This window comes from Neltuma alba, unplaced genomic scaffold (genome assembly GCF_004799145.2).
Source record: "Neltuma alba isolate B1F8T4 unplaced genomic scaffold, ASM479914v2 tig00012094_pilon, whole genome shotgun sequence".
NCBI lineage: Eukaryota > Viridiplantae > Streptophyta > Magnoliopsida > Fabales > Fabaceae > Neltuma > Neltuma alba.
The window spans coordinates 134,381-150,659 of record NW_021636651.1 but is presented as its reverse complement, the minus strand read 5'-3'; the positions used below and the strand labels follow the sequence as shown (position 1 = coordinate 150,659).

At 31.1% G+C, this 16,279-nt stretch overlaps 1 protein-coding gene across 1 annotated transcript; it reads right to left on the bottom strand.

The window, feature by feature from the left end:
• Positions 1-1,447: 1,447 nt before the first annotated feature.
• Positions 1,448-15,619, bottom strand: LOC114722453 (LRR receptor-like serine/threonine-protein kinase GSO1). The gene is made up of 4 exons (XM_028908482.1): positions 14,881-15,619; positions 13,974-14,234; positions 4,309-4,449; positions 1,448-2,862 (listed from the first exon to the last, which is right to left on the bottom strand). The coding sequence occupies exons 1-4, from the start codon at positions 15,617-15,619 to the stop codon at positions 1,448-1,450; spliced, it is 2,556 nt and encodes an 851-aa protein (XP_028764315.1).
• Positions 15,620-16,279: the final 660 nt, after the last annotated feature.

Here is a 16,279-nt window from a genome sequence, read left to right as displayed (position 1 = left end):
TTTCCTACTCTGTTTTTCGTCTTTCACTGATTCCTAGAAATTCAAAACTGTTATGCTCCATTATTTGAATGCAAATCTTCCTCAGTTATTAATCTCTAATTTATTATTTTCCAGACTCAAAGTTCCCAGTTAATCATTGCCCAGAACAACCCAAATCAATCGATGTTCATGATAGCCATAGAAACAGAGCACAGAGTTCACTTTAACATCTATCTTCCATAGCTTAAAATTCTCATACAAGTCTATTCAGGTCACTATCATTCGTATTCTTAATTCGACTATTTCAGGACGTTGGATAATCCCAAAAAAAGACAATAATTTCCAAACTTTATATAGTTATCTTGAAGAAAAAATGAAATGAATTCTATTGTTATTCAATGTACATTTCTAGCACGTAAAGACTAACTTGAGACAGCCAAAACACAGATGTGGAGTTCAAAATTCTCAAATTTCAAATCATCAATATATTAATACAGGAGATGGCATCACTCTCCATATATGTTCCCACAATAGAACAATATAATCCAAAGGGTGAAAGATTGTAGCAGATAAATTTTGATTTAACATTTATGCAACAAGCTAGTGGTTCCTTGAATATTTTGCATTAATATGGCCTTGCTTTTTCCCAGTGACACCACAATCTCTGACATATTAGGTCTTGCCTCAGGCGCAGCATCGCAACAATTTAAGGCTAACTCAAAAATTGATGATATATGCAGCAATATATTACCAATTTTTTGGTTGCTTGTGTGCAGCAAATTGACATCTACGATATTGCTGATTGAATGTGGTGTTGATTAGCTAACAAATTCTTTCAGATTCAGCTCTTGAGTAAACATCTCATCTGTTGGCTGCTTCCTTGTAAGCATTTCCATGAGCAAAATACCAAAACTGTACACGTCTCTTTTCATTGAAACTGTTCCTTTTGATCGATACTCTACCTATAAATTTGAACGCTAAATTAACTAATTGAATAATTTATAGTTTCTTTTAGCATATGCATGTACTTCTATAAGCATATTTGTTTGTGCACGTGTGTATAGGCATAAATGAATATAAGAAACATAAATTAAATAAAACTTAATATGAGTGCTGAATTATTACCCGGTGCCATATAACCAATTGTAGTCAAAATTTCTGTATAAATTTATGATTGACAGTCAATTAATAATTTGGCAATTCCAAAGTCACTTAAATGGGCCACTATATCTTCATCCATTAAAATATTGCTATGCTTCACATCAAAATGGACCACTGGGATAGGAGAACCATAATGAAGATACTCCAATGCTGATGCCACATCAATCATTATGTCCAATCTTTGCACTATATCTAAACAGTAGTTATGGGAATATAACTATCTCTCAAGACTTCCATTTGGCATGAATTCCATTATGAGAGATTTAAAATCACCATTTGAGCAACTGCTAATGATCTTAACGAGATTTCAATGACATAAATTGCACATGGCAGCACATTCAATGTCAAAACTCCTTAATGCTTCTTGCAAGTTTGAGTTGAATACTTTTGCAACAACTATCTTTCCATTTGAAAGAATTCCTTTGTAGACTGATCCAAAACTTCCCTTGCCAAGAAAATTACTCTCATCAAACCTATTTGTTGCTTGCAAAAGATCATAATAGAATATCTTAGCCACTATGTCTAAATTTAAGGAGTCTCTATTATTCATCTCATGACTAACATGACCCTTCTTAAACTTAAGAAACATTAGGCATAAGGCAACCAAAATGATTGCAAAAGCTAAAGGCAATAAGCATTTGATCACAAGCATTATTTTAGTTGAGATGTGCTTGTCTCCTTTTTTGCATGGATGGATGTTTAGCTGGAGCTTCCCACAAAGATCTTCATTCATCATAAAAGATTCATATGTAAAATTAGGAAAAGGCCCACCATTTGGAATTTCTCCATGCAATAAATTGCATGAAAGATTAATGTATTCCATTTGGACAAGTAACTCTAAAGACTTTTGAATCACCCCAGACAAATAATTTTGGGAGAGATCCAAGGATTCCATATTTATCATGCCACTAAATGATTCAAGAATAGACCCTTGGAGTTTGTTATGAGCCAAAGATAGATTTTGCAATGTTTTCAAATTGCCCATAGCTGTTGGGATGTTTCCTGAAATTTGATTTCTTGATAGATTGAAAAGTATAATTGCTTTCAAGTTTGATACCTTGGGAGAAATTCTTCCACTCAATGCATCAGAGGATAAGTCCAAGAATAAAATATCTTCATGACTCCAAAGAGAAGAAGGTATATGAAAAATCAAATAGTTAGAGCTTAAATCTAATCTCCGCAAAGAAGTATTTGTGAAGCACTTTGGAATTGTTCCTGAAATCATGTTGTTGGCTAGATACAATTCACTCAAACTTCTGATTTGGCACAATTCATTTATGATGGACCCTTGCAATCTGTTGTTGCCAAGACTTAAATGTTGAAGGCTTTGCAGTCTGTTAATTGTACTTGGAATCATCCCATTCAAATCATTTTCCTCAGAATATAATGCGATCATGCTTTTTAGATTCCCAAGTGCAGTGGGTATATATCCACAAAACTTATTCCATGATAGATCTACAATAGTGAGCTTAGAAGCATTTGATATGCTGGTTGGAATTTGTCGAACAAATTGATTTTGTCTCAAAATCAATTTCTTTAGGTTGGGAAGGCCAGTTCCTATATTTGATGGGAGAAAACTAGAGAGGGAATTATTTGCAAAGGAGACATATGTCAACACCGAAATGTTGAATATATGAGAAGGAATGGATCCACTGAAATTATTAGATGCTAAAATCATATCTTCAAGCTTATCAAGATTGCCTATCTCCTTGGGTACAAGGCCTGGAAACAAAATTAAAAGCTGTTGGGTAACTACCTTAGAAAACAAAAGTTGATGGATGGTAAAATTTATGTAAAGTAGAAAATTGACAAAACAGGTAACATGATATGTTTTGTACGTGGGTGTTCCTGTAGCATATTACCTCTAGTTCTCAATATAAGAGCTAGTAACTAATTAAGTAGATTAAGAAAATTAGTTAAGTTAATTATTTATAATAAACATGTGTTGTTTTTTCTTAAATGTATACTTTTAAATTTGATCCTTCTAAATAATTGCAATTTTTATGATCCTTTTTAATAAATATTAATAAAACTACAAATAAATATTTTGGCAAATTATGTCTCAAATTTTAATGTTATATGCTTTCTGATCCTTAATATAAGACACAATTGACTAATTTGAAAAGATTAATAAGATTATTAAATTACTTAATTATAGCATATATTACATAATTTCTAAAATACTTATGCGAATCATTATTCATAGTTCAATTTATAAGTGAGGCAAATTAGTTTGAATAAAAGCAATAAATATAAATATTTTGAAATAATTTAATAACTTATTTAATCTCTTCAAAATAGTTAACTAAATCTTATATTAAGGACTGGAACTAATACTATATATAGACTAACAAGAGCATGTCCTTGGTTTTGTAATTTATCAAAAGAGGGATTGGAATTATCAAGTATGTATGTGCGTGTTGGAAGATATCGTTAAGTTTTAATTAAAGATCACAATCATTTCTTTTCATATTAGAATGTTTGGATGAAATTACTATATAAACATGCGACAAAATTATAAACACACACGCACACAACCCCTTGCGCGCACCTGAAAATGAGTTCGAACCCAAAAAAAAGCCTCGCAAATATGTACAGTTACTTATTGATTTTGGAATACTTCCCTCAAATTGATTAAGAGCAACCGAAAAAACTTCAAGTAAAGGGAGTTTATAGCACATCTCTTCTGGCAAATTACCCTTTATAGGCAAAGTCAACCCATCTCAAAGAAGGTGTGTTGTAGATAGATTGAGGAATTTCACCCGAGAAAAAAACAATTTATGAATTTTTTTTGACTACACAATTTATGAATTTTAGAGATGATATACTCCTTATATCCTATTTATAAGGCATTTTCAACATGTTTCACACAGATCAAGAAAAACTTTAAATTTCGTTAACTTTCATTTAAAATTTAATAACTTTCCAATTTTATTCCTATTTAAAATATATTATACCCCATGTAAATAAAGTTAATACAATAATAAATGAGAGATAAAATTGTACATCCATATAAAAAATTTCTCTCGGTGCCCTGTAAATAGGATAAAAAAATGTTTTCTCTTTTTGTCTTATAAATATGACAAGAGGAGTAGAATATAAGTTTTGCAAATAATAAATGGAAATTTGTTGAAGCATCAAATTGATGGATGAGTAGATTGACCATACCTGAAAAGGAGTTGTTATATAGATTTAAAGTTTGCAGCATTGTCTGGTTCCCAAGAGTTGGTATACTCCCATTTAAACCGTTTTGTCTTAAATGCAATATTCTTAAAGAAGAATTGCTGAAGAGAGATGATGGAATTTCTCCTGTTTAATTTAAAATTTAATGTAATTTATTACTATTGAGTATTGACTATAGAACACTGATTCTGCTACAAGATATAACCGTAAAAGAATTTTTATTTTTATTTAAGGAATTAAAGTATTTTCAATTAGAAATTTTGGAGATAATATAGAAAAAGCTTTGCTTTCGCCCGTACCCACATATATTATCTATGATAAATGAAATTTTGTTAAATAATAAAATTGGTGGCTGAGTAGATTGAGAATATACCTGCTAAGGAGTTTTCTTCCAGATATAAATATTCAAACAACGTGCAATATAATATTGCCAATTGATGATGTTAGGCTACCTTTCTCTTTATGAAAAACTAATTTCACATTAATAAAATATTTTATAGAGTCGTGTGAGGTTTTTAGAAACTTCGCAAGTTTGAATGATTATTTTTCCGTGTGAGATTATGGGAATCTCCACAGAAAGTGTAATCCAAAATTTGTCATAAAAAAATAAATATTTTTAAATAAAAATATAAAAATTGTTTTCATAAATTAAAAAACAACAACGCACAAAAAATCCTTTTTAAATAATCAAATAAATATTTTTTAAAAGATATCAGTCAAATGACACGCATTCCTACCCCCGAACTATGTGGACTTTGATCCCTTTAAATGATACATAGGTCCTAGGTTTTTATCTTGGGTCAAGTCTAACTTTATAAATAATTTTTTTTTGTAAATAAAATTTTTTTCTTTGTTTCTATCTTTTTCTTTAGAGTAATTAAAATATAATTAAAAAGGCCATATTAATTTTAAATAGTTGACTTGGGGTAAGTGTTCTCTTGAACGGGTATTGTAGGGTGTCTAATATCTTCCCACACTCAATCGACTCCCAAACCCTATCTGCTTTTCGTAAACCATATTTTTTAGGTTCTTAAAATTAACCTTTTGAAATTTTAATAGCGGTTTTTTTCTCTCTTTTTACAGGATAATCAGGATTAAGCACGATAATTATAATAATTTGGGATGTGTGCACATGTGTACACGGGAGGACGATAGAAAAAGTGACAGGGGGAGGAAAATGTTTTGAGGAGAGTGGGATGAGGTGTAGAAGGGGGACAGGTCAATGGAGCAGGTGGCAGGCTATCCCTGCCAACATTTTTATAAAAAAAAACATTATTTTAAAAAAATGAAGGTGCAAAACTCGTTCTTCGAGAGAACGAGTTCCGTATGTTTTTAAAATCCCACCTGCTTTGAACGATTTTGGATGTAATATCCTGATAAGTAATTCCCAGAGCGTACTATCTTGGTAATTAATACTCTTCCGTTTTATAAAAAAAAAATTTATATTTAGGACTAGTAGAGTATTACTGTTTGCAACATTGGGCTCAAAAGCCCATTAACTGGCCCATTTCGCCTCATTGGGTTAATGTAAGATGGGCTTTGTTGGGTCTACAATGGATGAGGGCTGTCATCCAAGGGAACTCCGCTGAGCATTGTATATCCATTACAGATCTTGGATCCCAAAATTTTTAAGCCACCCTGATGAACTGGAACCCGTCTAAATTGTGATAAGTCGATGGAATCTAATTTATCTAAATTTTATTATAACCAAAAAAAAATGAAGGCACAATCATAGGGATATGTACTTTGTCATGTTAAGAGAATTTTTTCACTTTTTTTAAGGAAAAATTTTCTAAACCTTTTAAAAGTTTAATAATAATACTATTTTTTTAATTAATGAATAGTTTTATTTATTCTTCAAAACCCATGCATTCCAAACAAATATACCCAACAACATGCAATAATAAAAGTCTTAGAAATTTATTAACGCATACTTTTTATAGCAGTAGTACTCATTATTTTGATGGAAGGGAAGGGAAGGAAAAGAAAAATTTCTAGCCACAAAAGGGAGGGAAAAATAATAATTTTGTAAAAAAATAAAAAATAAAAAATAAATACTCAAAACACTTTGGCCGTTAATTTTCCGTTCTCACGTTTGCACAAATCGATTTTATTACGAGTATGCGTGTCTTCTTCCTTCAAATCCAGCAATTCAAAATTGATTTCTATACCGATGAAATCGATTTTTACATGATTAAAGGTTTTTTAAGGCGTGACAAACTAGATTTCCATACTTATTTGGAATAGTTTATAAACAGTAAAAAATAGGAGGAGATAAATATATAAAAAAAGTTTTGTTTTAATTTACGTCCAATGTGTTTATAAATACTTAAATAAGCCAATCCAAGAGCATAAATCGATTTTGACCCTTTTTTCCTACTCTGTTTCTGTCTTTTACTGATTCCTGGAACTTCAAAACTGTTATGCTCCATTATTTGAATGCAAATCTTCCTCAGTTATTAATTTGTAACGCATTCTTTTCCAGACTCAACACCCCCCCCCCAAAAAAAAAAAACAAATTAATCATTGCCCATAATAACCCAAATCAACGGATGTTCGTGCTAGCCATGGAAACAGAGCACATAGTTCAGTTTAGCATCTATCTTCCATAGCTTAACGTTCTCATACAAGTCTACTTATATCACTTTCATTCATGTTCTTAGGACTTAACATCCAAATCCATGAAAAATATGAGATGAACTTAAAAAAAAAAAAAAATTTCAAACTTGATATAGTTATCTTGAAGAAAAAAGGGAATGAATTCTCCTGTTATTCAATTATATTTCTAACACATAAGGACTAACTTGAAGACAACCAAAACGCGGGTGTGGAGTGCAGAATTCTCAAATTTCAAATCATTAATATATTAATACAGGAGACATCATCACTCTTCATGCATGTTCCGATAATATAGAACAATCCAAGGGGTGAAAGACTGTAGCAGATAAAATTTGATTTAACATTTATTCAACAGGCTAGTGGTTCCTTGAATATTTTACACTAACATGGCCTTCCTTTTTCTCAGCGACTCCACAACCTCTGACATATTGGGTCTTGCCTCAGGTGCATCAGCGCAACAATTTAAGGCTAATTCAAAAACTGATGATATATGCAGCAATATATTACCAATTTTTTGGTTGCCTGTGCGCAGCAAATTGACATCCACAATATTGATGATTGAATGTGGTGTTGATTTGCTAACAAATTCTTTCAGATTCAGATCTTGAGCAAACATCTCATCTGTTGGCTTCTTCCTTGTAAGCATTTCTATGAGCAAAATACCAAAGCTGTAGACATCTCCTTTGATTGAAATTGCTCCTTTTGATCCATACTCTGCGTATACATTTGAATGCTAAATTCAATAGTTGAACAACTTATAGTTTCTTCTAGCATATGCATGTCCGTATATAGGCATATTTGTTTCTGCACGTGTGTATAGGCATAAATGAATATAAGAAACATAAATTTAAATAAAACTTAATATGATTACTAAATTATTACCTGGTGCCATATAACCAATTGTGGCCAAGGTTTCCGTATAAATTTCTGAGTGACTGTCAATTAATAATTTGGCAATTCCAAAATCACTCAAATGGGCCACCATATTTTCATCCAATAAAACATTGCTTGGCTTTATATCACAATGGACTACTGGTGTAGGAGAACCATGATGAAGATACTCCAAGGCTAATGCCACATCAATCATTATGTCCAATCTTTGCTCTATATCTAAACAATAATTATGGGAGTACAACCATCTATCAAGACTTCCATTTGGCATGAATTCCATTATGAGAGATTTAAAATCACCATTGGAGCAACTGCTGATGATCTTAATGAGGTTTCGATGACGTAAATTGCATATAGCAGCACATTCAATATCAAAACTCCTCAATGCTTCTTGCAAGTTTGAGTTAAATACTTTTGCAGCAACTATCTTTCCATTTGAAAGAATTCCTTTGTAGACTGATCCAAAACTTCCCTTGCCAAGAAAATTACCCTCATCAAACCTATTCGTTGCTTGCAAAAGATCATAATAGGATATCTTAATTAGTGTGTCCAAATTTAAGGAGTCTCTATTGTTCATCTCATGACTAACATGAACCTTCTTAAACTTAAGAAACATTAGGCATGAGGCAACCAAAACGATTGCAAAAACTACAGGCGGTGAGCATTTGATCACAAGCATCATTTTAGTTGAGATGTGCTTGTTTCCATTTTTGCATGGATGGACTTTTAGCTGGGGCTTCCCACAAAGATTTTCATTCATCATAAAAGATTCATATGTAAAATTAGCAAAAGGCCCACCATTTGGAATTTCTCCATATAATAAATTGTATGAAAGATTAATGTACTCCATATGGACAAGTAACTCTAAGGACTTTGGAATCACCCTAGACAAATAATTTTGGGAGAGATCCAAGGATTCCATACTTATCATGCCACTAAATGATTCAGGAATAGACCCTTGGAGTTTGTTATGTGCCAAAGATAGATTTTGCAATGTTCTCAAATAGCCCATAGTTGTTGGGATGTTTCCAGAAATTTGATTTCTTGACAAATTCAAGAGTATAATTGCTTTCAAGTTTGATACTGCAGGAGAAATTCTTCCACTCAATGCATTGGAGGATAAGTCTAAGACTAATATATCTTCAAGGCTCCAAATAGAAGAGGGTATATGAGAAATCAATTTGTTAGAGCTTAAATCCAACCTCCGCAGAGAAGTATTTGTGAAGCACTTTGGAATCATTCCCGAAAACATGTTGTTGGCTAGATACAATTCACTCAAACTTCTGATTTGGCACAGTTCATTTATGATGGACCCTTGCAATTTGTTGTTGCTAAGACTTAAATGTTGAAGGCTTTGCAGTCTGTTAATTGTACTTGGAATCATCCCACTCAAATCATTCTCATCAGAATATAATGCGATCATGTTTGTTAGATTCCCAAGCGCAGTTGGTATATCTCCACAAAACTTATTCCATGACAGATCTACAATAGTGAGCTTAGAAGCATTTGAGATGCTGATTGGAATTTGTCCAATAAAGTGATTTTGTCCCAACCCTAGTTTCTGCAGATTGGGAATGCCAATTCCTAAATTTGATGGGAGAAAGCTAGAAAGGAAATTATCTTGAACGTAGACATTTGCCAATGCCGTAATGTTGAATATGTGAGAAGGAATGGGTCCACTGAAATTATTATATACTAAACTCAAATCTTCAAGCTTATGAAGATTGCCCATCTCCTTGGGTATAAGACCTGGAAACAAAATTAAAAGCTGTTGGGTAAGTACCTTACAAAACAAAAGCTGATGGATGATAAAATTTATATACAGTAGAAAATTGACAAAACAGACGACATGATATGTTTTGTACGTGGGTGTTCCTGTAGCATATTATCTCCGGTTCTTAATATAAAAACTAGTTGACCAATTGAGTAGATTAAAAAAATTAGTTAAGTTAGTTGTTTATAATGAACATGTGTTGTTTTTCTTAAAATATCCTTGTTAATCAAATGTATTGGCTATAATTACTATCATTATAAGGACTATTTTCAAAAAAAATAGATAAATATAAGAGACAAAGTGGATTAAGCTCTTATACTTGGGATCAAAATAAAAGTCAAACAAGTTCTTATATTAAGGATTGGAAGAAATATATATGTTTCAAAAATTTGAATTCACTCCTCTAAGAAGAATCCAGATATCTTACTAATTTCAATTTTTTCCTAGGCTAGGAAGTCCACACCTAAATATAGGAAAGAGAGGAAACTAATTTCATCCATGTAAGAAATTAGTTACGTCCAAGCTAGTAATTTACATGTGGGTAATATCTTTATCGGAAAAATTAGAACGACGAACCTAGAGAGAATGATATTTATCGATGATGATCATAAAAATTATAATTATTTAAAAGAACTAAAAGTCAAAATATAAATTTAAAAGGAGAAAACTTACCTCCAGTAGCTTACATCGAGTCCTCTAATCAATAAGTGCCATGTGGATTTATTAAACACCTAATCATTTGATGGCGTTACTCCCCTCCATCTCCGTTTGAAGTGTCGCAAATCACTGAAGCCTGTTTTAACTCTTTCTGCGGAAGCTACTCTCTCTCTTTCTCTGGTTTTATGTGAGAATATGGCTCTGCAAATATTGTTGATGCTGGCTGGGACAGCAACTCCTTTCATACTGCGCCACCAATCAAGAACATCAATTTGTTGGTGCAAATATCGCAACAGATTGTGAGAGACCCAATAAATCGTGCTTTATATGCCCACTGGTACTGCCCCCATTTGTGGCTTTGGGCTCAACTCATCAGTAGCGTTCTCTGCAACTGAATCACCCACCTCACCAAAATCGTCTCTTTAGCGGCAGATAGGGCCATGCTGGATAAATGATTGAGGCTCTGAACGGAGATGAAGGGAAGTAACGCCGTTAAATGGTCAGGGGTTTCATAAATCCACATGGCACTTGTTGATTGGAAATTGGATGTACTGGATATAAGGCAACGGGAGGTAAATTTTTTCCCATTTAAAAATACTAAATTACCCCAAATCAAATTAAACCTCTTACATTATCTCTCCCACATTCTATTTTTAAAACTTTAAATTTACTAAATTAAACAAAATTTCCCTCAATTTTTACTACTTGCATAGACATCTATTGAAAAAACATTACACGAACACCGTTCAATTTTGACACAATTAAAATTTTACTTTTAAAATCATAACAAACTTTAATTAAAAATAAAAGTTATATAATTTTAGTATTGTTAAGTTCTCCAATCATATATATCCATGTGTTTTTTTTGTTTCATGTAAATTTATAATTAATGCTAATATATTAAAAATAGGACACATGGTCATGTGTAACATAATTAATATAAAGAACTTGATGTAATTATTTTCATTTAAAGAAATGTTATATATATCTAGGAAATAAAAATAAAATTAACCCATTAAAAAATTCAAAGGAAGTTAGTTTAATTTTTTTATAAGAAATTTATGTGAGTTATAAATATTAAAAATCCATGTAATGTTTATAAATCTTTTAATTATTTGCTCCTATATTTATATATAGATCATATATATGGATTCATGATATTTATAAAAAAAAAAGATATATGATGTACGGATTAGTTTATTCTTAAACGATTTTGAGGAGTGAATCTTATAATGCACACATAATATTAAACTCTAATAAATCATACCATTTATTCATATTATTTATTTACAAACTAAAAATTATAAATAACATGATTCTTTTCTCATAATTTCATGAGATCCACAATAGTTTGTTCATAATTTGACGTTATAAATTTTAAATTGACAATATAAATCAGAAAAAAATTGATGATAGAAATGGATAAATATTGATTGCTGGTAAAAAAAATGGATAAAAATTGATATTAATAATTAAATGATACCTTGATGATAGGAAAGAGGACAGAATATGGACCTCGGTGAGGAATAAAAGTTGAAAAAAGATATAGTCATGTGGATGATAGGCATTTTTTTAATTTTAGTTTTAGTTTTATTCTTTTTAATTTTAAATGTACGTAGGACAGAATGTTCAAGGTTACACTAGGAAAAATTTAATACTTTAAATGTATACTTTTAAATTTGATCCTTCTAAGTAATTACAATTTTTATGATCCTTTTTAATAAATATTAATAAAACTAAAAATAAATATTTTGCAATTCATGTCTCAAATTTTAATGTTATATGGTTTTTTATTCTTAATGTAAGACCCAATAATTGACTAATTTGAAAAGATTAATAAGATTATTAAATTACTTAATTATAATATATATTACATGATCTCTAAAATACTTATGCAAATTATTAGATCGTATATCAATTTATAAGTGAGGCAAATTAGTTTGGATAAAAGCGATAAATATAAATATTTTAAAGTAATTTAATAACTTATTTAATCTCTCCAAAATAATCAACTAAATCTTATATTAAAAACTGGGGGTAGTAATATATATATAGACTAACAAGAGCATGTCCTTGGTTTTGTAATTTATCAAAAGAAGGATTGGAATTATCAAGTATGTATGTGCGCGTTGGAAGATATCATTAAGTTTTAATTAAAGATCACAATCATTTCTTTTCATATTAGAATGTTTGAATGAAATTACTATATAAACATGTGACCAAATTATAAACACACACGCACACAACTCTTTGCGCGTACCTGAAAATGAGTTCTGACACAAAAATAAGGCTCGCAAATTTGTGCAGTTACTTATTGACTTTGGAATACGTCCCTCGAATTGATTAAGACCAACTCCAAAAACTTCAAGTAAAGGGAGTCTATAGCACATATCTTCTGGCAAATTACCCTTTAAATAGTTATAGGTAAAGTCAACTATTCTCAAAGAAGGTATGTTGTAGATAGATTGAGGAATTTCACCTGGGAAAAAAAACAGTTTATGAATTTTAGAGATGATATAGAATATAAACTTTGCAAATAATAAATGGAATTTTGTTGAAGCATCAAATTGATGGATGAGTAGATTGACCATACCTGAAAAGGAGTTGTTATTTAGAACTAAAGTTTCCAGCATTGTCTGATTCCCAATAGTTGGTATACTCCCATTTAAACCGTTTTGTCCTAAACGTAATATTCTTAAAGAAGAATTGCTGAAGAGAGATGATGGAATTTCTCCTGTTTAATTTAAAATTTAATGTCAGCAACACGATAATTAATATTATACTATTAATAACCCATATGCCTTGCTTATTAAGCCTATATTTTAGTAAAAGTTCTCTTAATGATAAGCCATATATGCCTTTTTTAATCATGCATGCATTTTGCAAGAGTCCTGTTCTAATTTACTATAGAACACTGATTCTGCTACAAGACATAACCGTAAAAGAATTTTTTATTTTTATTTAAGGAATTAAAGTATTTTCAATTTGAAATTTTGGAGATAATGTAGAACAAGCTTTGCTTTCTCCCGTACCCACATATATTATATATGATAAATGAAATTTTGTTAAATAATAAAATTGGTGGCTGAGTAGATTGAGAATATACCTGTTAAGGAGTTTTCTCCTAGATATAAATATTCAAACAACGTGCAATATAATACTGCCAATTGATGATGTTAGTCTACCTTTCTCTTTATGAAAAACTAATTTCACATTAATAAACAAAAGTACAAAGGTTAAACATAATGAGCCAAAAAAAAAAAACGAAGTCTACCTTGGCTTTTAAATTACACTTCCATTAAAACACTTAGACGATGGAGTCATTTAATATGATTCTATAAAATTGGTTAAAAATAATAATAAATATGTAAAAATACTATTTATTTTCTAAAATCACTCTGACTTGGGAAGTCGATATTTTTATGGCGTGGATGAGTTAATGAAATATTTTTTTAAAAAAAAATGGATATTTTTATTTCATATTGTTTCATTGATATTCACTTTCATATTAAACTATCTATAATCCACAGCCAATTGACACTACTTGAATTACATGTTTAATGCTATCCGTGTTTTGGAAAGTAATCCAGTGGGATATTATTTGTTTATTATATATCCGGATAATTTGTGTTACAAATTAATGACCTATAAACATTATGAAAATAAATTTGCAATTAACCTATCAAGGGTTTATAATTAGAACTCATACCTTCCAAGTTGTTGTTCATGAGATGCAAAACTTGAAGATTGGGTAAACTTCCAATGTCGCTTGGTATGTATCCTCTGTTGAACCTGTTAAAACCTAATTCCAAAACCTTCAGTTCTTTGCATTGATGCCAACTAGATGGCAGTTCACCGGAGAGATCGTTTTCAGCCACAGAGAAAAATTCAAGTCTCGGGAGCCCAAAACACACGTTGGTTGGGAGACTGCCATATAATTGATTTTGGGAGAGTGACAATTCTTGCAGATCTGAATTATTAAATAATAAAGATGGTATAGTACCTGAAAGCGATCAATTGTTTGTGACTTGTGAGATATATAATATCTTCATTTGGAATAGCTCCTTAAAATATTGAAAACATGGAGCACGTCAGAAACGTCATAAGTCAATATAGTAAATTAGTCTCAAAAGTTTTTCTGGGTTCAATATTGCTGCATAGTTTAAAATCATAAACAATTTTGCCCCACACCATTAAGAATGTTAATGACTTATGTCATTATGTTAACGGTCAATGTTAGCTTTTTAACAACAGGGTAAAATTATTATAATTTTAAACTTTCGAGGCAATATTAAATCCAAAAAAGCTTTTGAATCCTCAGTGCTCCCTAGTGAAAACTTTCAGCATAAATTTATGGTTTAACCTTAGAATCAATGCACTTGAGACCATAATCTTCTTACTCATTTTGAGAGATAACGCCTATAATATACTTTAAATGTTAAAATAAATAATTATTTTCAAAAAGCCATGAGCGTTCCAATCTGGCTGGACTAATATCCACAGACCAAAGTGTCATTCCTATGGCGTGCTGAAATATACAAAACATGGAAAGCGGGAGAAAAATTAAAACATCAGAAACCAACACCTATAGACACTACAAATTATCCATGACATACCTGACAAAGTGTTATGGGACAAATTCAATTTTTGAAGTGAAGATAAGTTGAAAATTGTTGGTGGAATAGTTTCAGAAAGTTTGTTCCCTGCAATTTGTAACATCTTCAAGTGCTTCAAATTTCCTATCTCAAGTGGAATGCTTCCCTGAATGAAGTTAGAATTCCAATCCAAGATCTCCAACCTTGATAAATTGAATAGAGATAATGGAATAAATCCAATGAGACTATTATTTCGAAAACTCAGGTACTCAAGCATAGATAAATCTCCTATCCACATTGGAACTTGCCCGTGAAAGTTATTGTAGCTCATGTTGAGCAGTTTCAACCTACGCAATTGTACCCACTCTTTTGGTATCTCACCGTAAAAATCATTGATACTTAGATCAAGTTCAACAAGGAATGACAGATTTCCTAGCCATGGAGATATGATGCCTTTAAGACCCGCATCACTAAGTTTTAAGGAATGAACCCTTCTGTGGCGTGTATTGCATCCAACACCAACCCAATCACATGGAGAAGAAGAAGAGTCAGACCAGTTGGCCAAGAGATTGTATGGATCCACAATAGATGCTTTAAAAGCAAGCAGTGCATATTTGTCGACAGTGGAATTCCCCTCGCTCCATGCCAAGAAGGCCATAAAGTAGTGAAGGAAGAAAATGAAAACAAAGGAAGCAAGTTTTCCCATGTTTAGTAGATCAATTACAGCAGCAAGTATGGACCATCCTGGAATAAAACACATTTATACTTCTCCATATCCAAATTATCTTAGTACTATTTAAAAATTTCTATGAAAAAAGTAATTATAACCTACCAAAAGGATTTAAAAAAAAAAAAAAAGACGAGATGCGATGGCAGAAGTCTAAACCTTTTTCAGGTTGTGTGTGGGGCCCTGCCATGCCCCTTCTTTTGAAAAATGATGGCAATTATTATTTGCTGAATTCTAAAATTTAGTACAGCTTGTGAAAGAACCATAAACCCAAAATCCATATTAAGAAAATTCAATTTTTTTCCTAAACTTCATGAAAACTGATTTATATTTTAAGTTTTCCAGAACTCCAAATTAAATTAAATCCATGTGAGAAAGAATTTTTAGAGGCGGACGTGGATTAGTCTACACCTAGACAATGTCTGAAATTTTAACCAACTTTTTTCATTTCTTTATCTATTAATTTTATTGCCAAACTACTTTTCCTATTAATCACATGTTATGTACTGCATTATTTATTTCTCACACACATCTTTTTCCTACGTATCATCTCTTTCATTAACTCTCTCTCCTTATTTGAGTATTTTTTAAAAATAAAATACTTTTTTATACTGTCTATCTTTTTTAACCAACTTTTTATTTGCATAATTCGCTTATTTATATATTACTATTCTAGTTCTATTTATAAAAATA